This window comes from Emydura macquarii, unplaced genomic scaffold (assembly GCF_026122565.2).
Source record: "Emydura macquarii macquarii isolate MOO-44397 ecotype Brisbane River unplaced genomic scaffold, CSIRO-AGI_Emac_v2 contig_3451, whole genome shotgun sequence".
NCBI lineage: Eukaryota > Metazoa > Chordata > Testudines > Chelidae > Emydura > Emydura macquarii.
Genome location: NW_027133588.1, coordinates 3402759 through 3420759, shown reverse-complemented (window position 1 = coordinate 3420759; position 18001 = coordinate 3402759). Strand labels below are relative to the sequence as shown.

The following is an 18001-nucleotide window of genomic DNA, read 5'->3' as shown; positions in this document are numbered from 1 at the left end:
GCTGTTATGGTCACTTGCCACAAAGGACTAGGACCCCATAGTTATGCTGGTTTAAGTGGCATGTGACCTTGTCCAAAGGGAACTGAAAATGGCTGTTTCAAACAGAAAAGTCAAGGCTTCTGCTTTGCGAAGTGGTCAGTTAAAACTTCTTGGAAGTTATAGTTTGCACTTCTGCCTGAGGAGGTTAGTGTTTTACAAAACCACTTAACTTTTTTCACAATAAGAATAGAATGACTTTAATCAATCCATCTTACAGATGGGGATGGAAACTGAGGTACAGAAGCGGACAGTCACAAAATCACGTGGGAAGTCGGTGGAAGATCCTAGAATAGAATCCTGGTCTCCTGATTCCTATGCCTGGTGCTTTGCCACAAGGGTACACTTACCTTCCTATTACCGCTTGAAGTGGTAAAAGGAATTCCCTGTAGCAGACTCCTACTCAGTCTTGTGGTTTTGATTTCGAAGTGCTGCCAGCTTTGTCTCTGGATTTTGTAGCTTAGAAAGATACAATTCTTGATCCTCATCCTGCACTGGATCTAGAGTGCTTTTTCTAGAGACCTGGGTCAGGGCATCCTAGGATCTAGAATATATTTTCTGATGACAGTGCTAGCACACACAAACTGGTAATGCTATAAAGCTGAAGATAAACATCTGTGTTTCACTGGAGAAACTCTTTCTAATGGAGGAGTTATCTGCAGGCTTTGGAATTGCAGGGCAAACATGTAACTTTTAGATTGTTTGCCTGTCCTAGACAACTTAACCCTTACAATGCTGAAAATCCTCAAGAATATTTTCTTCTCCTCTGGAAGAGGACTCCTAGCAGTGCGGCTATAGTTTATTTCCTTCCTCCTCTTGTGATGTCACAGAAACTAACATTAACTGCTATCTGACTATTTTTTTTTTAAATGGTGTTAAATAACTTTTTTCCAGCTAATCAATTTGGAATATATGCTTGCTACTTAACAGTAGTGGGTTTCTGAATGCCAAAAGAATCCTATTTATCAGGGAAGATGAATAGCAACTAACCATGTGATCCTTTGCATAGTGTCACTTAGCAATAACTTTCTACTTTGTAGAACCATAATATCACATGTACAATGTTGTGGCTATATAAGCACTTGTGCATTGGGTATGGGCATTAAAAACTACTAAATTAACTTTCTTGCTAACCTTAGAGAATTTCTTTTCACTTTCCAATCTAGAGAGACACAGAAGAGCTAAAAAAAATTGCCTCTGATTAGCAAACATGTACGGTAGGTTCTTACAAGACATTCAGTGTGCTGAGTTGACATACTTTGGCTAGCAATATGTGTCCTGGAATTTCCCACTGAGATGTAATTTTCACTTTGAAGGCCTGGAATAATATCTCATTGGAAAATCTGTTGGTTGAACTATCAAAGTTCAATGTTTTATAAAACTTTGCAGGAATATTACACCTTATTCTTAAAGACTCATGAAATAAAATCAAGATGTAATTAAATTGATAGCTTACCACCTTTTGGATATAGGATAAGTGGTCAAACAGGCATCCAGTCAGATTTCAAGGAAACTGTTTGCTTTACCCTTGCCAGGAGAGTGATCCATATTGGACCTTAAATAGTTAATCAAATTAGTTTCAAAGAGGAATTTTAGGGTGGAGTCATCCTTGTCAGAAATACTGATTCTTGGGTCTAAGAACTATCTAATTATTGAACTTGTTCAGGCCATGTACCTCTTACATTCCCACTTGCTGTGCCAAGAGCAATATCTCTGCTCCGGAGTTGTCATCTACCTTTTTTGTGCTCCCTTTATGGTTAGCAACTGCACCTCAGTGAAAGTCAGGCTGAACAAAATTGACCTGTTACAAGCTCCATACTCTTCTCCTGTTAGGGCATTTTTTTTGGGGGGGGAAAGCAAATCAGTGGATTTGAAAAACAAAAATTGATTTTTATAACAATGCTTCTAACTTAAACATGTCTTTATTTAAGAGCTGTAGAGTTTCAACTGGAGATGTCCCTGCACAAGGCTGATAAGGTACCAAAAGTTCTCAGTTTTTCTCTTCTCTGAAAGAGAAGGAACTACTAATCTGAACTAGCATCTGAAGTGCAGAGAGTGAATTTTGGGTAAAACTCACTGTTCTGCAAGAGTTTTTTAATTGGTTCATTTCTGTGATTAAATGGACAAACTTGAAAAAACTCATTTCCATCAGAACACTTTACACCTATTCTTACAATTAATTTATGAAAATATACTTGTTCTAGTAATTTTATATGCACAGATCTTCAAACTGGATAGCCTTATGAGACCTCTTTAGAGTGGAGGCAGTGGAGGGACAAGTTGGACTTTAATCTCTGCTAATATCTATCCAAGACAAATAGCAGAAGTCTTATGCACCATTCAGGTTTTACTTGAGTGTTTATGTGGGGCCTATGTTGAACATTGTCCTTGTGCCAGCTGTCTGCACAAGGGCTGAATTTTGCCCCAGATGAGTACCAAATACTTAACCGACTACCATTTACAAATCATATAATGTGACTTATTCTGGGATTTGGTTCCTTTTCATATGGAAAGAAGGATTCTCTGCCTTCCCTGAAAAAGTAGCCTGCTGCAAAATCAGAGTTCAAGCTACTTTGAAAGACTTAAGGGGGTGTGGTGTCTGGAAATAATTGCAACCCATGGGAAAGGACTTTACTTTTCAGTCTAACTCTGCATTTTGAACCAAAACAGATAAAAGAATAGATACTTTTCTGTTAACTTCACAATCCTTTGACAATTTAGTACAGACAAAAATTTTTTGGCATATCAGATCATGCAACCTTTTTTTCTAGGTATTAATATTAAAGGCAGTACCTAGAAAGGATATGATTTGGAAGCTATTTTTTAAAGGATGCTCAGTTTATACACAAACTAATTCCATAATTAATAGTCTGCCAACTCAAAAGAAACTATCCAACTTCTTGTAGGGTGGTAAATCCTTATAGTGATCCAAGTTATATTTATATGCTGCATAGGAAATAAGGAGCAATCAGAAACAGTCACTGGACACCTTTTTTTTTTTCCTGTCTTGAGAAAAGGAATATTGTAATACCCACATCCTAAAATATAAAAAACTGCTAAGAGCTAGACAGAATCTAGAATCTGTTACATGGAGGCAGAATATTCTTATTTATGTAACAAATTAAGAGAATAATAAAATAGTAAGGGGTTCCTCCTTTTAAGGAATTCACGTCTGCAAAAAATTTTAAATTAAGTTCAATAATGCAAATGCTAAAATTCAAAGAATGCTGCATTTTCTAGCTGTATAATATACTTTTGTATTGCAAAGCTCAAACTACAACACTAACTCTTTATAGAACAACATGTTTTGGAAAAATTCCATCTTCACCAGAACTGAAAGAAGGCTGTCTATGATTTCTGTAATTTCTGTTTTGTTATACAGGTGCTCTGTAGCAAGAATTCATGGCATAAAAGTTATATCAAGAGCTTTGCAGATAAATTGCTCTCATTCCCTTCTATAAAATGTACCTCTAATCATATGATTGCCCCTAACATACCACATGAAGCAACAGTCATAGGCCTCAGTCCTGAAGATGTTTGTTCCACATATCAAACCATAGACATGAATGGGACTACTCAGATGCTTATAGGATTACTCAGGCATGTGTGAACTACAAGCCTGTAACTATTTTCAGGATGGGGGCCATGTGACCCCCAAAACAGGCATCTTTTTAAAAAAAAAAAAAAAAAACCTACCTGAAATTAATGAAATTATGTGACGATGTAAGTTTGATCTATCTTAAGTACTTATATGGTCCCCATTACTCTAGTATCTGAGTGTCTCACAATCTTAATATAGTTATTTTCATAACACCTTTGTGAGGTAAGGAAGTAGTAGTATCCCCATTTTACAGGTGGTGAATGTGGCAGGTGGACTGAAGCGCAGTGATTTGTCCAGGTTCACACAGGAAGTCTGTCCTACAGCAGGGAATTGAACCCTGATCTTCAAGTCCTAGGTTAGTGCCATTACCATTGGACTATCCTTCCTCCTAGCTTACATACTAGATTAATCAGATTAGAGTTAATGCTTCCCAATGTTAACACAGACTATGTGGCTCTGTAAAATTTAGAGGACTCACTGGTAATCTGTGCAGGCTTCTTAAATTATTCACTTAATCTACAGAAACTAGAATGTACTACAGGATTACTACATTGGCTGACTAGAAGGCATTTGGTGGCCTAACGTGGCCATTTTTCATATTATCAAAAAATTTGCTTTGGGCCAGAATTTGAGCAATAGCTTTGTGCTCTGTGACTCCAAGTGACATTCTGTAAATGGTATTACTATTTCTCCATTTAGTTTGACGAGGTGTAAACAGCAAGGATGCCTACTCTTGCTGCTTCTGTTTGATGTGGTATTAGAACTGATAAGAGCCCTTATATCAGAAAACTAGCAGTTTTTATTTTACTCCTCACAAATCATTCTAATTGACTTCCAAATTAATAGACCTAATAAAACAACCTGCTCAGATTTGGGATAGAACACTTTTACCAAATCAGAAGCTTTACTTTCTTCTGACTGGATTAAAATATCTTGGAATCCAAGTTCCTCCAGATACCAAACTGCAAAAATGTCATGTTAAACCAGCAGATGAGAAGTCCCTGTAAATGGGCATGCCTCCTTAGAATACTTGTCGGAAGAGTTACCCTATTTAATCAGTATTTTTCCTCTTCATCCCAGCTACAGACATTCCTATAAAAAGATGTTGGATAAAATATTTTATTTCATAGCAATATACTTTAATAGTCCTAACTTTCATATAGGAATGGGGGTTCAATATCTATAAAGAGCAAGTATAAAGAGGTTAACTGTTGGCAAATGTTTTTTTAACTAGAATTATCATGTCCAAAATACCACAGGTTTTCTTGAAACTTGAAATAACTGTGGCATAGGTGTGGTATTTTACTTTTGAAAGGCATACACAATCTATATGGAGTTTAACATTACTGATAATCTAGAAATGGAAGACAGTCCTGCATTAATTAGCTTTGCCGTAAAGGTACAATAACAGTGCAAGTGTTGGTCACTGGAGTTGTGTGTGGATGTTGGTGCATATCATCTGGGTATGGATTTTTGTGTTTTGAAAGGGAACTAAGGAACCTGGAAGATGTTGATTGGGGTGCTTTTCAAGCATAGGAGGAATAAGGAAGCAGGAGTAGGGTAGGTAAATCAAACTGTAAGATTCATTGGTACGGTGGCAAAAATGGGTGTAGAGAAACTAGTGAGAATTGCTCACCAGTGAAAGAGGAGATAGTTTGTGTCTTTGTAATGTAGGTGATCCCTGAGATGCTGGTAAGATGTGTGATCCACCCATGGAAAAATCAGAATTCCTTGAGGAAGAGGGACTAACGGTGAGAAAGAAGGTATGAATGTTAGCGTAAGAGTGGACGGGAGACCTCTGACTGATGGGTGAGGGAATTGCCTTTGGGGAGCAGCCGGGGGAGACAAGAACTGTGCCAGATAATTTGTTTTTGAAATCAGTAAGATATGGGAAGTGGAGGGGAACTGAATATCAGATATGATGGTTCAGCTTTCACCACTTACTTTGACTTCTAAACCTAAAGGTGATCAAGTAAAAGTCTGTCTTAGCCATATAAGTAGCTAAACTTTCTCTAGTGAAGCTGAACATATCTGACCACATGGTTATAGAAATAAAATGTGAATAACTCCCTTTAAATATACAAAGTTGACTATTGATTTCAGGTAATCAAAGATGGTTTTTTTTGTTTTGTTTGTTTGTTTTTTTTTTTTCTTCCTTCCAGCCACTCAGAAATTTAAGGTCTGTATGGTATTCAGCGTTTCATTAGCTGAAAGATACTAGCCCCTTCAGATTCTGGTACAAAAATTCATGACGACTTAAGAATAGAATAAGACCCCAAATCTTGAAAGTGAATCAAAATGCTCATTAGGCAACTTAGTGACCACATATATACACTTGGATAACCAACATAAAGCAAGAGAAATACTTGTTGTTGGGATTCCTGAGACAAAGATTCCCTGACAAAATTGTAGCATCAAGATTGTGGCACAAACGTGACAAGCCAGGAAAGTCGGGGCTCAAAATTCCTACTAGGTAATGAGCTTTCTTGTATAATTTTATCTGGTTGACTATTTTGTAACACTACTGGCATGTAGACTAAAGCCAAGATCCTGTGCATTTGTGAAGTCTCTGTATTTTGTAGGATGATGTGGCTAATGGAGAAAACTGAGAATTGGAGATCTGGGCTCTCAGCTCTGCTACAGACTTCCTGATAGTCTCTGTGTGATCTTGGGCAAGTCACTGAATCGCTGTCGTCTTATTTACACTGAAGATCATCAGTTGCCAATGAAACAGCAGTGTCCGCGAGAGGGTGCCCTTGAACATGGTTTAACTAGTGTAGTTGAGGACTAATACCAGTTTCAGAGGCAGTTGTTTAAGAGCAGCACTTGACCTTGACTTCTGAAACTGCAGAAAACGCTTCATCTTTGGCTGCACTTGATAGTAAACCAAGTTCAGCGCTGAGCTGCATTTCTTGTAGATGCATTAGCAGCAACAGGTTTTAACTGCCATTGTGGGTGTACAGGTGGGTTTTGTTCACAAGTTTAGTTGTATCCACCTGAACTGTTAATTTCTTTGTGTACATTTTGGTGATTAGATGTTAGAGAATAAATATGTATTGCTTTATCTTAAAGTATAGCTTTTAAAAATTCCAGTAACTTTTATCTTAAATAGTGACCTTTCATTTTTCAGATGGGTAAGAATATGCTCCCCCCTCAGCTGGCTTGCTTTAATTATACCTCTCAGTATTAAAGTTCCTGTAGCACACTACTTTTTTTAAGTATCTTGCTTATGGTTATCATTTAGCAAGGGGATGTGCCACCTGAAACTTGCGCAGTCTGACTAAACCACATCTGGGAAGTGGGTCTCACAACCCATAACCTCCCAAAGGTTGATGTGATGTTACACACATTGCATTCAGTAAAGCAGTAGGTATTGTGTGATAGTGTGCGTGGTAAATGAGTTTATTATTCAGGCTAATTGGCTATAGAACTCCGCCTACTAAAGCCTAATAACCGTATCATAGGACATGTCTACATTCATGACCTTGACAACTTAACTGAAATCTGTTTTTTGCTGACAGTTATCATCTTCCATTGTGGACACCCTGGCTTGTCGTAAGGTGTATAGATACTAGAGGGCTGGGTTATTTTAGGAAGTTTATGGACGGGGGTGGAGGAGTTGTGTTGTATGCACAAGGCAGAGAGACTCAGAATTGCAATCTTTACCTACTCATTTTAGCTTACAAATTCCAGAATTGTTACACTTTTTTCTTTTCAATTTAAAATGCACTAGATTTTTTAAAAAGCTTTTTCTTTTTCCTTAAGCTAAAGTAATACTCTTGCTCTCTAAAATGTTTTACTTACTGCCTTGATGGGGTTTTTTTAATTCAGCTACACTTATAGATTCTGTAACAAATCCAAGAAAATTCTGTAGAACTAACTTGGTTATGGAATAGCTTCCAGCTAAGATGAGGACTTTAACCCAAATATTAGTTTACTTAAATATATATTAAAATTACTCTGTGGTCACTGTCCTGTGAATACTGCCACTGGCATGTACCACTGAGTCCACCACCTGCTGCAGAACTGTTCTCCAGAATTCAAGCTTCCAGCTTACTTATAAAAATATTTCTAGTCCATATGCCTGCAAAGAAAACACTGAAACGTGTACAGTGAGATGATGGTCTGCCTGAATCTATAAAAGGCTGAAATGATAGCTTAGAGGTGTGAAATGTTCCAATCTTCTCAACGCTATTAATTGTGAACCCTAAAGATGATGGCTGACTACTTTCTGCTAATTTTTAAGCAGAAACATCAACCTAATGTTATCACACTGTAACTTTCTACAACAAGAGTAAAGTTTTTCTGTTCAGGAGACAGATGTCTCATGGGGGCTGGCATAAGACTGGAATAAACTCTTGCAGGAACCTAAGTACCATCACAAACCTTACCATGTCCCACTTTTAGCTCAGAGTACATTTCTTTGACCTTGGCTTCTCAAACATGTAGTTGTGAGTGTTTTTGTTTTATATATTTAAAAAAAAAAATCCAAACCAAACACTGCCACAATGCTAACACACACCACTCTCTTCTCACACACACACACAGGGAGAGGATAAAAGAACAAATACATGACAGATGTTAGTCCTGTTGCTTAATGCACTATTGAAAGGTGTTTGGATACTACTGCACAGTATTAGAACTTATATAGAACAGGATTATGGGATTTTGCTCTAGCCTACCTCCCAGATGAGTAAAGCCCCCACTGACACCTACGTAGCCATGAAAATATTCAGTTTCCTCCATGACTCTCTTCCAGTGTAGGTCTACATTGTCAGTACAAAATCTGCATAGGGACAGCATCAAATTGAATTTTTTTATAAAATAAATAATTAAATAAATAAATTAAATGAATATGACAATACGAACAATTACTATAATAGCCTCATTTTAATCTATTTTTATCTTAAACGAAGCTTTAACAGACCTTGTAGTCTTCTGCACTAGTGTCTTGCAATCCAGGGAATCTGCCACAAAACATAGGTTGCTTGTCATAGAGTACATGGGTTTTGACTGTATGGAGGGTGAAAGAAAATACCAACATTTTTGTTGTCATAAGCGTTCTGCCTATACTATGTGCATCACACTTTAAAAAAAAAAAAAAAAAAAAAAATCTGCCTAGCTAAAACTGTATGAATAAGGCTGGATTTGTTTATAGTACATAAATAGAAGTGGGTGGTATGGCAGATGAAAATGTTACCTTTTTCAGGGCAGATAATCTATTTTAAATATTTTTTAATGTATTTTTTCCTAAAAAATGGGGTTAAGGTCTAAAGCTATTGTAATATATTAAGAACAGTTTAATAAAACATAATTAATGACTCCCCCCTCAAATTGTGATGAGTTAAAAGATGCTGCTTTTAATACAGAATCAGGGTGGAAAATCTCCCACTTCTGAGTTCAACTCAAGGTTTATACATGTCATTAATTACATTAAGCCTCTGATTTTCAGTCTTTACAATGGAGTAAATGCTGATATTTACACTTGGAAAAATGCAAGTACTTTTCAGTTTTTGTTGTGCAGAAGGGCTTTAGCCTTAATTACTTTTGGTCAGTGTTGACAATACTTCCTTAATTTGGACTCCTAGACTTTAAGGTCAGAAGGGACCTCCATGATCATATAGTTTTGGAACATCTGGACTTTGGGGCATGTCCTCCTAGAGTAATCTTTTTTTAAATTAAGCGTGCTATTGTAATTGCAGAGGAACATTTGGGAGGAGGGGGCATGGCAGGGCCTGAGCAAGCCTTCACAGGGTGGAGTGCCACCCAGCTCCATTCTGCCCTAAGCTCTGCTCTGGGCCCTGGGCCCACTCAGCTGCCACAGCCCACCCAGCCCTGGCTCTGCTCCCAGCTGCAGCCCCAGTTAGGGGGCGTGGAAAGATTGGGGGAAGCATGGGGTAAAAAGTTTGGGGACCACCGATCTACTCTGCCCTCCTGCACATTGCAGGCCACAGAACCCTGCCAACCCACTGGCTCATTCAAAGCTGAGAAACCAATTAGGAGTTGGAAAAAGCAGGAAAGCTTGTTTTCTTCCAATCTAGGAATAAAAACCAGGTTTGAGAAGATGAAATTTATGAACATGGGGGACAGGCTTTCAAAGCTGTTTAGGTGCCTGAAGATGCAGATGAGTACCAAATGGCATTGTTAGAGGTGTCATCTGCATGCCTCTGGTCACCAGAGTCTAGATTTTTTTTTTTTTTTTTTTTTAAATCTGTCAGTTTACTGTTTCTACAGTTTATACTTTTGTTTAATAAATCAGTTTTAAATGCAAAACAAGTCTTGATAAATATTTTTCCTAATGTATCAGCACATTTAAGATGCACATTTAATTTAAATTTTTTAAAAATGTTTTTGTGCATCCATAATTGAATTCGCATTTAGCTGGAAATTGAACTTGCATGAATCACGAGTTTTAAAAAAATCTAAAGAAATATCACTGACAATTTTCAAACATTTCTTATTCATGTTCTAGGTTATGTTAAGATATATAATCTAATGTGCTTACTTTGTATCCTCCTGGCTAGTACAAAATCTGGTGTAAAAGCTATATTTAGTTTCAGATAAACAAGTTAAATGATTAAACCAACCACAAAGAATGAAGTGTTCTTTAGGAAAGTTACTAAAAAGTACAAATCCAAAACAAGATTTGACTTGATAACTTAAATCAAGGTTTCTTGCTTGCTCATTTTAAGTCTTGATTTAAAATTGATTTCTAAATGTATCCACCATGGCCTTGGTAATAGTACAGTAGTCTATTGATGGATAAACACTGTGCATTTTGATGGTACATCTCCACAACAGCTGGGAGGTGTAATTCCTGCTCAGATAGATGTGCATACACCACCTCTGCTCAAGGCAGTGCACAATAATCAGCACTAACTGCAGCTACATGGTGGTGGCTAGGCCCAATGGCTGCCTGTGTAGCTGTGGCTTTGGTGTGAATTTTAGCTCACTAGGTTGAGCATGCCCACCTGACGTGGGAATTATGACTCCCGGCTGCTATATAGAAGAACTTTTGTAGTGCAAGTTCTCATGTGAAAAGCATGTAGCAACTTCCACTGAAGTAAATAGAAGTTGCATGAATGCACATCTGAGGGCAGACTTTTAACTCTATTCCTGTAATAAAAGTTACTACTTTGTTCCTGAGATCAAGACTTTTTTGTGTGCTGCCTCAAACAGTGGCTTGGGTGTCCTCTGCTAGCTTTTCAGAAGCAATTAACAAACCTGAAACTTTTTCAGTGTTGCAGTGACAAAAAATGATGGGCAAAAATGTTGGCATAAGATGATAGCTGATAGGAAGTCACCACTTTTAAACAAAACTATCTTGATTCTGATTCAAACTGACTATGGTTTATCTGGTGGGCAGGAGGGGAGAACTAGTTTCCATTAATTTCAGTAGTATGCTTAATTTTAAAAAAAAAAAAAAAAAAAGCTTTTGATTATTTTTGATCAGCTACCATGGTAAGGTTGAGTGATTTTAAACAACTTGATTTAAAATAAACATAACTACTTTGGAAACTTTTGTGCTATTGCAACTCTAACTCCATGTTTTATATTTCATTAGTTTATTAATTGTTGGTAGAAAAAACTATAAAACATCCAATTTTCCTATAAAATGGGAAGAAGGAAAGAGGTAGCAAGTAAATGCACATAAAAACATTTAATTTATACTCAAACTGTTTTATTTATCATAGCCACACTCTACAATGGCAGAGTGGGGTATAATAGATCCACTATGTAAAGGAGAGGCTCACTTGCTATGCAGCTTGCAGGGAATGGGATAACAAAGTTTGTTTAAATCAAAGCTTTCATGGTAACATATGACCAACACAGCATTTCACTATGACTTCATGTACCTTAATACTGTAGTACTCTGGAAGTAATCTAGTTGGGGCTGTGCGTAATTTCTATAGCATACTTTATATTTTCTCTTTTTTAAAATAGTGGTAACTTGTGATGTCAAACAAGTAAAGATTATATACTAAAGGCAAGTTCAGAAACATCCTTGTTAAGGGTGAACTGTCTTGTATAGGGTATACTTAAACACAAATGACAAATCTGTCTAATCTATGAAGAAGATGGGGTGCAAAAACTACAAAATTACAAAAAATATTATTGCCTTTAAAAAGTCAGAGCTCTGACAAAATGTAAGAAGAGCACCTGTCAGATTGTGAAGCTAGGTCTCTGAAGTGTGGGATCTCCATGTGTTGTGGCTTTATGAAAAGCATTATGCCAACTAACACATGTAGTCCTAAAAATTATGCTGCAGTGGCAAGCTAATAAATACATGAGGGGGAAGAATTCCTAGTAATGTGCCAGATTTAACAGCTATCTTGATACTGTTTAGCTATTTGGATGCTTTATATAGCATGGAAGCTAGACGAAGGTTTGGAGGTTTTGACAATACAATTTGGCCTCTTGTTAGTACACACTCTCCAGAATGTAAGGATACCATGAATTGTAACTGTATCTAGGTTGGCTGTAAACATTCAGCCTTTGTCTTCTGGCCTCAGTACAGTTTAAGTGTGATTTGTAATTGCTCAGTATGTCATGTGTTACTGAGCAATTACATCATTGCTGCAAGTTTTACAGTACAGAGATTAGCTTGTAAAAAGCTACCCAAATTTAAGCATGCGTGCTTTACCTCCTTGTGACAAATTCCTGCTCTCATTTGTGGAGAGAAGGGATATGATCCCTTGCAGAACTACAATAATAAAACAGCCAACCATTTAATATGAGCAATAACTCTATCTGAATAGTATTCAACCCCCTCGTCTTGGTTGAATTGTGTGGCAAAACGCCGAAGGTAAAGTACCCTTCAACCACTTGAGAAATAACAGTAATTAAATACCATTAATAACAGCAGGTATCCAATCCAATAGTATTCCTTGAATTAGAGCTGCTTTCCTAAAATGTCATAATTAGGCAGTGAGTTACTTAGAGATGCACAGGTGAAACTGTAGTCCCTATACCACATTGGTAATATTTCTTCCTCTTACCTCAACTTCTCCCCCTGGCCCAGAGGACTAAACCTGAGTTCTGCTGAGTAGTACAGATGACTGTCCAAACCATGAGTATAGTCGAGTTTTTTGCCATATCCTAATTACCATGGCTTTTTGTTTCATTGTAGTTATAGATTTGAATGTTTGTTTGAAATGCTTGTTTTATATTCCAAAATGGGTGGTGACTCATCTCTACTATAACACAACTGTCACAGAATAGTTAATATTTAACTGCTCATCTATAAAATATTTTGATACTTTAAAAAAAAAAATAGCATGTTAAACTCACTTAAAATTGTGAAGTAAATATATCCACCAACAGTCAATTTTAAATACCTGGATTATGTGCCAAACTGGAATATACAATAAGTGAGTGCCTGCGCAATTAGCGTAAAAACTAAAACATAAACTTAATGAGTTTTTCTCCTGCATTAACTGCGTAGGGCTGGTATTGAACTTGAAGATCCTTTTTCTTCTGGCATGTTTAAATCTCATTAATACTATGCTTAGCGTATGGTCACTGTAATTGCTTTTTCCACACTTATTCAATTTAAAAAAAAAAAAAAAAAAAAGAGAAAATAAGTGCCTAATGACAAGTGAAGTGTGCAATACAAAAACAGGATTGGATATTGCCTGTGTCTTAATATGCTTCCCCACGTGATGGAGTTTGCTTGTTTTCTCTGTAGCTTATAATGACTTACTGCAGTCACCAGTAGATAGAAATCTTAGTCCTGCATTTTCTTTATATTTGTTCAATAACTCCTGTATCTATATGCACATCTCTAATTGTAAACCAGGAGACCAGTAGGTAAATTAAATTACAGTGGGTGCATAGGGGGCACGGTAGAGGAAAATTCTAAACTCTGGACTTGTAGCAGCCATTTTAACAATTTCTAAAACTTGGTAGTGTAGGCTTTATTTTAAAGTTACATTTCTCAATCCCCTCCATATCAGACAGTCTTCACAGTGGGGTATGCCCTGTCTCTGTGGCACCTAGAGGCAGACCAGATCTTTGCTCAGGGCCTGTGCTTAGGGCTGCCCCTGAAGAACAGTCCAGAATCATCTGTCTCCAAGCAGCACACACTACTTTTTCATATAATCAGATTGACTTGTATGTCAGAATTGGTGCAGACTCCTGGCCCTCTAATAGTTGCACCTTAAATAGATTTCTAAAGAGGCGAAGACAACCCACTTGTCACTGTAATGTGTTCATCTGCAGAGTCTAAATTATTTGTTCATGGAATTGTATCAGAATTTTCTGGAATAGGATCACTGTCCAGTTTAGCACATGAAGACTGTAAGAAGATGGTGACATCAGTTCTCCTGTTTGAAGGATTGGAAGTCTACTTCAGCATATTCTCCCATAGGGATTACTGAAATATTGTTGGACCCCTCTGTCCGTTGCTTGGATCTGTATCAACTTTTCTTTAGTCACTTTAGTAATTAGTGGAAGCCACAGCTCATGACATATAAAGCTAGAGTAGGCAGAGCCCTAGAAAATATACTCCAGCTGGAAAAATTAAGACTTCATCCTGCAGCCATGGTCACATGAGTGCAGGCTCCATGATCAGTCCCTTGTATTGCATCTCTGCCTCACAAAAGTGAGACTTAACCCATTCATGTTGATGAAGCACTTCAAAATCTTCAGATGAAGGGTATTATAAAAGGGCACAATCCTAGTGCAGGAGGATGGTACTATGACTAAAGAGGTGTCATTATTACAAAGTGGAATATTTTAAATGCAATATAACTTTTTTTCATTTTATCGGGTTGGATCGTTTAGTAGAACCTGCAAAGTTGCTTATCTTGTGATAAAAATTGTAAATCTTTGCTAAAAGTGTGTGGTTTTTTTTTTTTTTTTTTTTTAAATATCCTTAAGATAAGAAGACATCCGACATTTGATCAAAAACTACCTCATTCAGTGGCTTTAATCGTGAAAAGAATTGCACCCTTCTCCCTTCCACTTTCAAAGTGAAATTGGCTGGGTCCTCAGCATGCTAGGATCCTGGGGAAAGGAGTGCTATGTAGTGCTCAATAATAACCTCCAATTACGGAGCAAGTTTAACAGGCTCAACAAAGAAACTGTGAGTGAGTGGAAAATTGAATTAAGATGACCACTAATATAAATATATTGAGAAAAGGAAGAAAATGAAAAACCTAACCTGGCTGTTTTGGACAATTTATTAAATAAACAAACAAACCTACTTCTGGTGACTAGTTGGCCTGATCTTTCCTTACCTCATATCCTCTCCTCTCCTTCCCTCCTCCCCCGCCTCCCCCCCCCCCCCCCAAAATAAATAAATAAATAAAAAACACCAAACTGGGTGCCATGGACTGAATTATTTCTGTATCTTGAAAAACACTTGAGACTATTTCTGGGAGGTAAAACTCGATAGAGGCTTCAGGGGCTCTGCTTTGTTTTACAGCATGCTTGAAAACAAAGTGGAAAAATGTCTGATTTTTATCACTGCTCCTCGCTATATAACACATTAAGTCCTCCCATATGATACTCTTAAGCAATTTTAACATTTAGGGAAAAGTAGCTTCTCTGGAGTCTAGCAAAACTCAGTTTTATAAAACTTGTCCATTACTGCAGTAGAATTTGGTTGCTAAGTTGTCTACTAAAATCTTATTTACTGAAATTTATAAACTGAGGTTGGAATCTTTTTGTTTACATGTTAAGTATGCATTCTGCACTCCACTGTCTTCGTTGCCAAAACTTGCTGTACCTTGTCTAATCATATGACCTCTCTTGCAGAAATCAGCTTTTCTTCAGTTAGAAGGGTTATCTGTGAAGCAAGTCTAGTGCTAGTAAGAGCCAATTCTGTTATGCTTGTATTTCTCTCCATTTAAGTCTGGTGGTACATATTTTGCACTTCTGTTTTTAGAAACAGTGATTTTACAAACTTCCTACCGAGCATTAAGCATTTTGATAGATCTAACAAAATCTCTTTATCCATGACTTGCACTTCCAAAGCTTGTTCAAAACCTTTGTTTGGTGTTTTAATGATTGTAAACTTTTAGGGGCAAGAATCATGCTTTCTGCGAAAATTCCCAGCACACCCTTGGGTACTGTAAAGCAAAGAATAAATATCACAAGGAAACAGTGCAAGAACATAAACATAGTGCACACTTGACCCCTTCCATTAATTTTATTAGTCACTAAAACAGCCAGTAATCTTGCAGTAGAAATGGGAATCTTAACTGCCGTTAGTAAGCTGTGAAATAAACTTTCACTGTAAGCATCGTGATAATGTGATACTGATGCACTCAAAGCCAAGAAAAGAGGCTTTGTGGTGTTTCCAATGGCTCATCTGTGAATAAAAACTTAGATTTTTTTTTTTTTTGTACAAAACTGGGGGCGGAATGGATGTGGTGTTGATGGCAAATGTTGTTCCACAGATGGGTTGCAAATGTCCATGTCTGGATGGCTAAATTAGTGAAGTTCAGTGACTGGCTCAGTAGGTGGAACTTGGCCACTAAGATCTCTTGGGCTGGAGACTTTAAAAACCTTTTTGGGTCAAAGTGGTACCCTGAAGCGGCCTTGAAGAGGGAGGTTTTTGAGACCATGCTCTCCACAAGACAGAACTTTAGCTCTGGAGGGCCTTTCACAAGCCCGCAGAAGCATAGATAAAATCGGTACCTTTGTCCAGTCTTGTCCCCATTTTGGCCTCCATGTTACCTGAATTACTTATGGTCTCCTAGGCACACTGCCAAAACAGTTAGGGGAAACTTGAGCTGGGGTTAAATGTTGGTGCCTGTTTTGCTGCTTATTCACAACCCTGACAGTGCCACAGATGTTTTAATGTTTTTGTTTTATTTACTTGAGGGAGTCTGAAGCTTTGTTGACAAACAGGAAGTTGGGATATTGGTATGTCTGACTCCTGTCCTTCAAAATATAGCATTAGCTTGTAATCTGTGATGACTCCGGCAATACGAGGTACCTTGACTTTCTGTGGTATCCCCTTCCCTCCCTCCAGATTTAAACTTTTATAAGTGAAGAAAAATACTCTTAACCCTCAATCTTGTGTGTCCATTGTTGGACTGAGAGGAAAATAGGCTGAAGTTTAAAACTGCAGGAAAACCGCTTAAGTAACAAGTTGGAGTAGAGAGGTTGGGGAAAAGTCAATTTTTTTTATTAAACTAAAATCTGAGGTAAAAGCATCAATGCTGCTACATAATCCAGCAATTTAAATTAGTCTGACACCTAGTACTGTGTTACTTAACTATTGGTATGGATTTGTGTTAACTGTCATTTCTATTACAGGAATCTTATCCCTCCTCATCACCAATATGGTTTGTGGAATCAGATGACCCAAACCTGACTTCAGTGTTGGAGCGATTAGAAGATATTAAGAAGAGCAATACTCTGGTGAGGAACTAGTAGTTTTTTTTACTCTTCCATTAACTGTAGGTCAGATTCAATAAAAAGTGGCTTCAGCTGAGGGGCTCCACCGTATTTTTGGCTGTTTCATAAACTTTCACAGTGGAAGGCAGGCAGTTCTTATTAAAATACTTGAAGAGTAATCCCGAAAGGCTTGAGGTTTTTGGACGACTTGAAACTAATATCTGAACATTTGTTCAATTGTCAATGGTGTAAGTCATGCATTCTGAAAATAGTTAAATAGATTTGCACGTAAGAACTTTAAACATATTAAGCTCTAATGGGAAGCATTTGAACATTAGTCATTAGTGTGTGTTATGCAAAAATTATAATTTCATTACTTTTGGGGGTAGAGTTTAATGTGTGGTTTTTAGAGTAAATGTGCTCCAGAATTCAGCTGGAACTGGTTTCCACAGCTGTAAAATTTCTAAAACTTAAATCTGAAGGTTTTTCAAACTCTTTGCTTATTTAGTAGGGATATTTTTAACAGATAGCTAACTTGTCCTAGACAGTTTTGCAGTGGAGGTGGTAATGAAATTGGGCACTGACATGACAGACTTGGAAGACTAATGTAAAGATTGTTGAAACTGAAAACTGCTGGAGTACAAGTTCTGTACCAGTGAAGGGTCTTTGGCATTATTTTTGATGTGAGGACTCTTTGGTGTAATTATTGGAATTGTATCTAATCAAAACATTACTTTCTTATACTAAGGAAGGAAGGGCTGCTTTTAATATAATTTGGAAGTATTAATTTTGATACATGCATAGTGTCTTATAATGCTATGATCTCTCTACAATATATTGAAGACAAATCTGATACTATGACATCAAAATATATTTGTGAACAGCATAAAACATTATTTTAAAGGTATTTAAGTTTCCCAAAGGCTAAAATATAACTAACAGCCTAACAAACTGAAACTTTCTTACATTTTAAGGAAGGTGACGGACTATCTCCCCAGCAGCTTTTGATTGCTA

At 37.1% G+C, this 18001-nt stretch overlaps 1 protein-coding gene across 4 annotated transcripts in view; it reads left to right on the top strand.

Moving 5' to 3' along the window:
• Positions 1-18001, top strand: part of UBE2Q2 (ubiquitin conjugating enzyme E2 Q2) — a 66544-nt gene that overhangs the window by 4274 nt on the left and 44269 nt on the right. For all 4 annotated transcript variants that reach the window (XM_067534820.1, XM_067534819.1, XM_067534823.1 and 1 more), the window contains exon 2: positions 16907-17011. In XM_067534820.1, coding sequence (XP_067390921.1) covers positions 16907-17011 — 105 coding nt within the window. The remainder of the gene's footprint in view (positions 1-16906; positions 17012-18001) is intronic.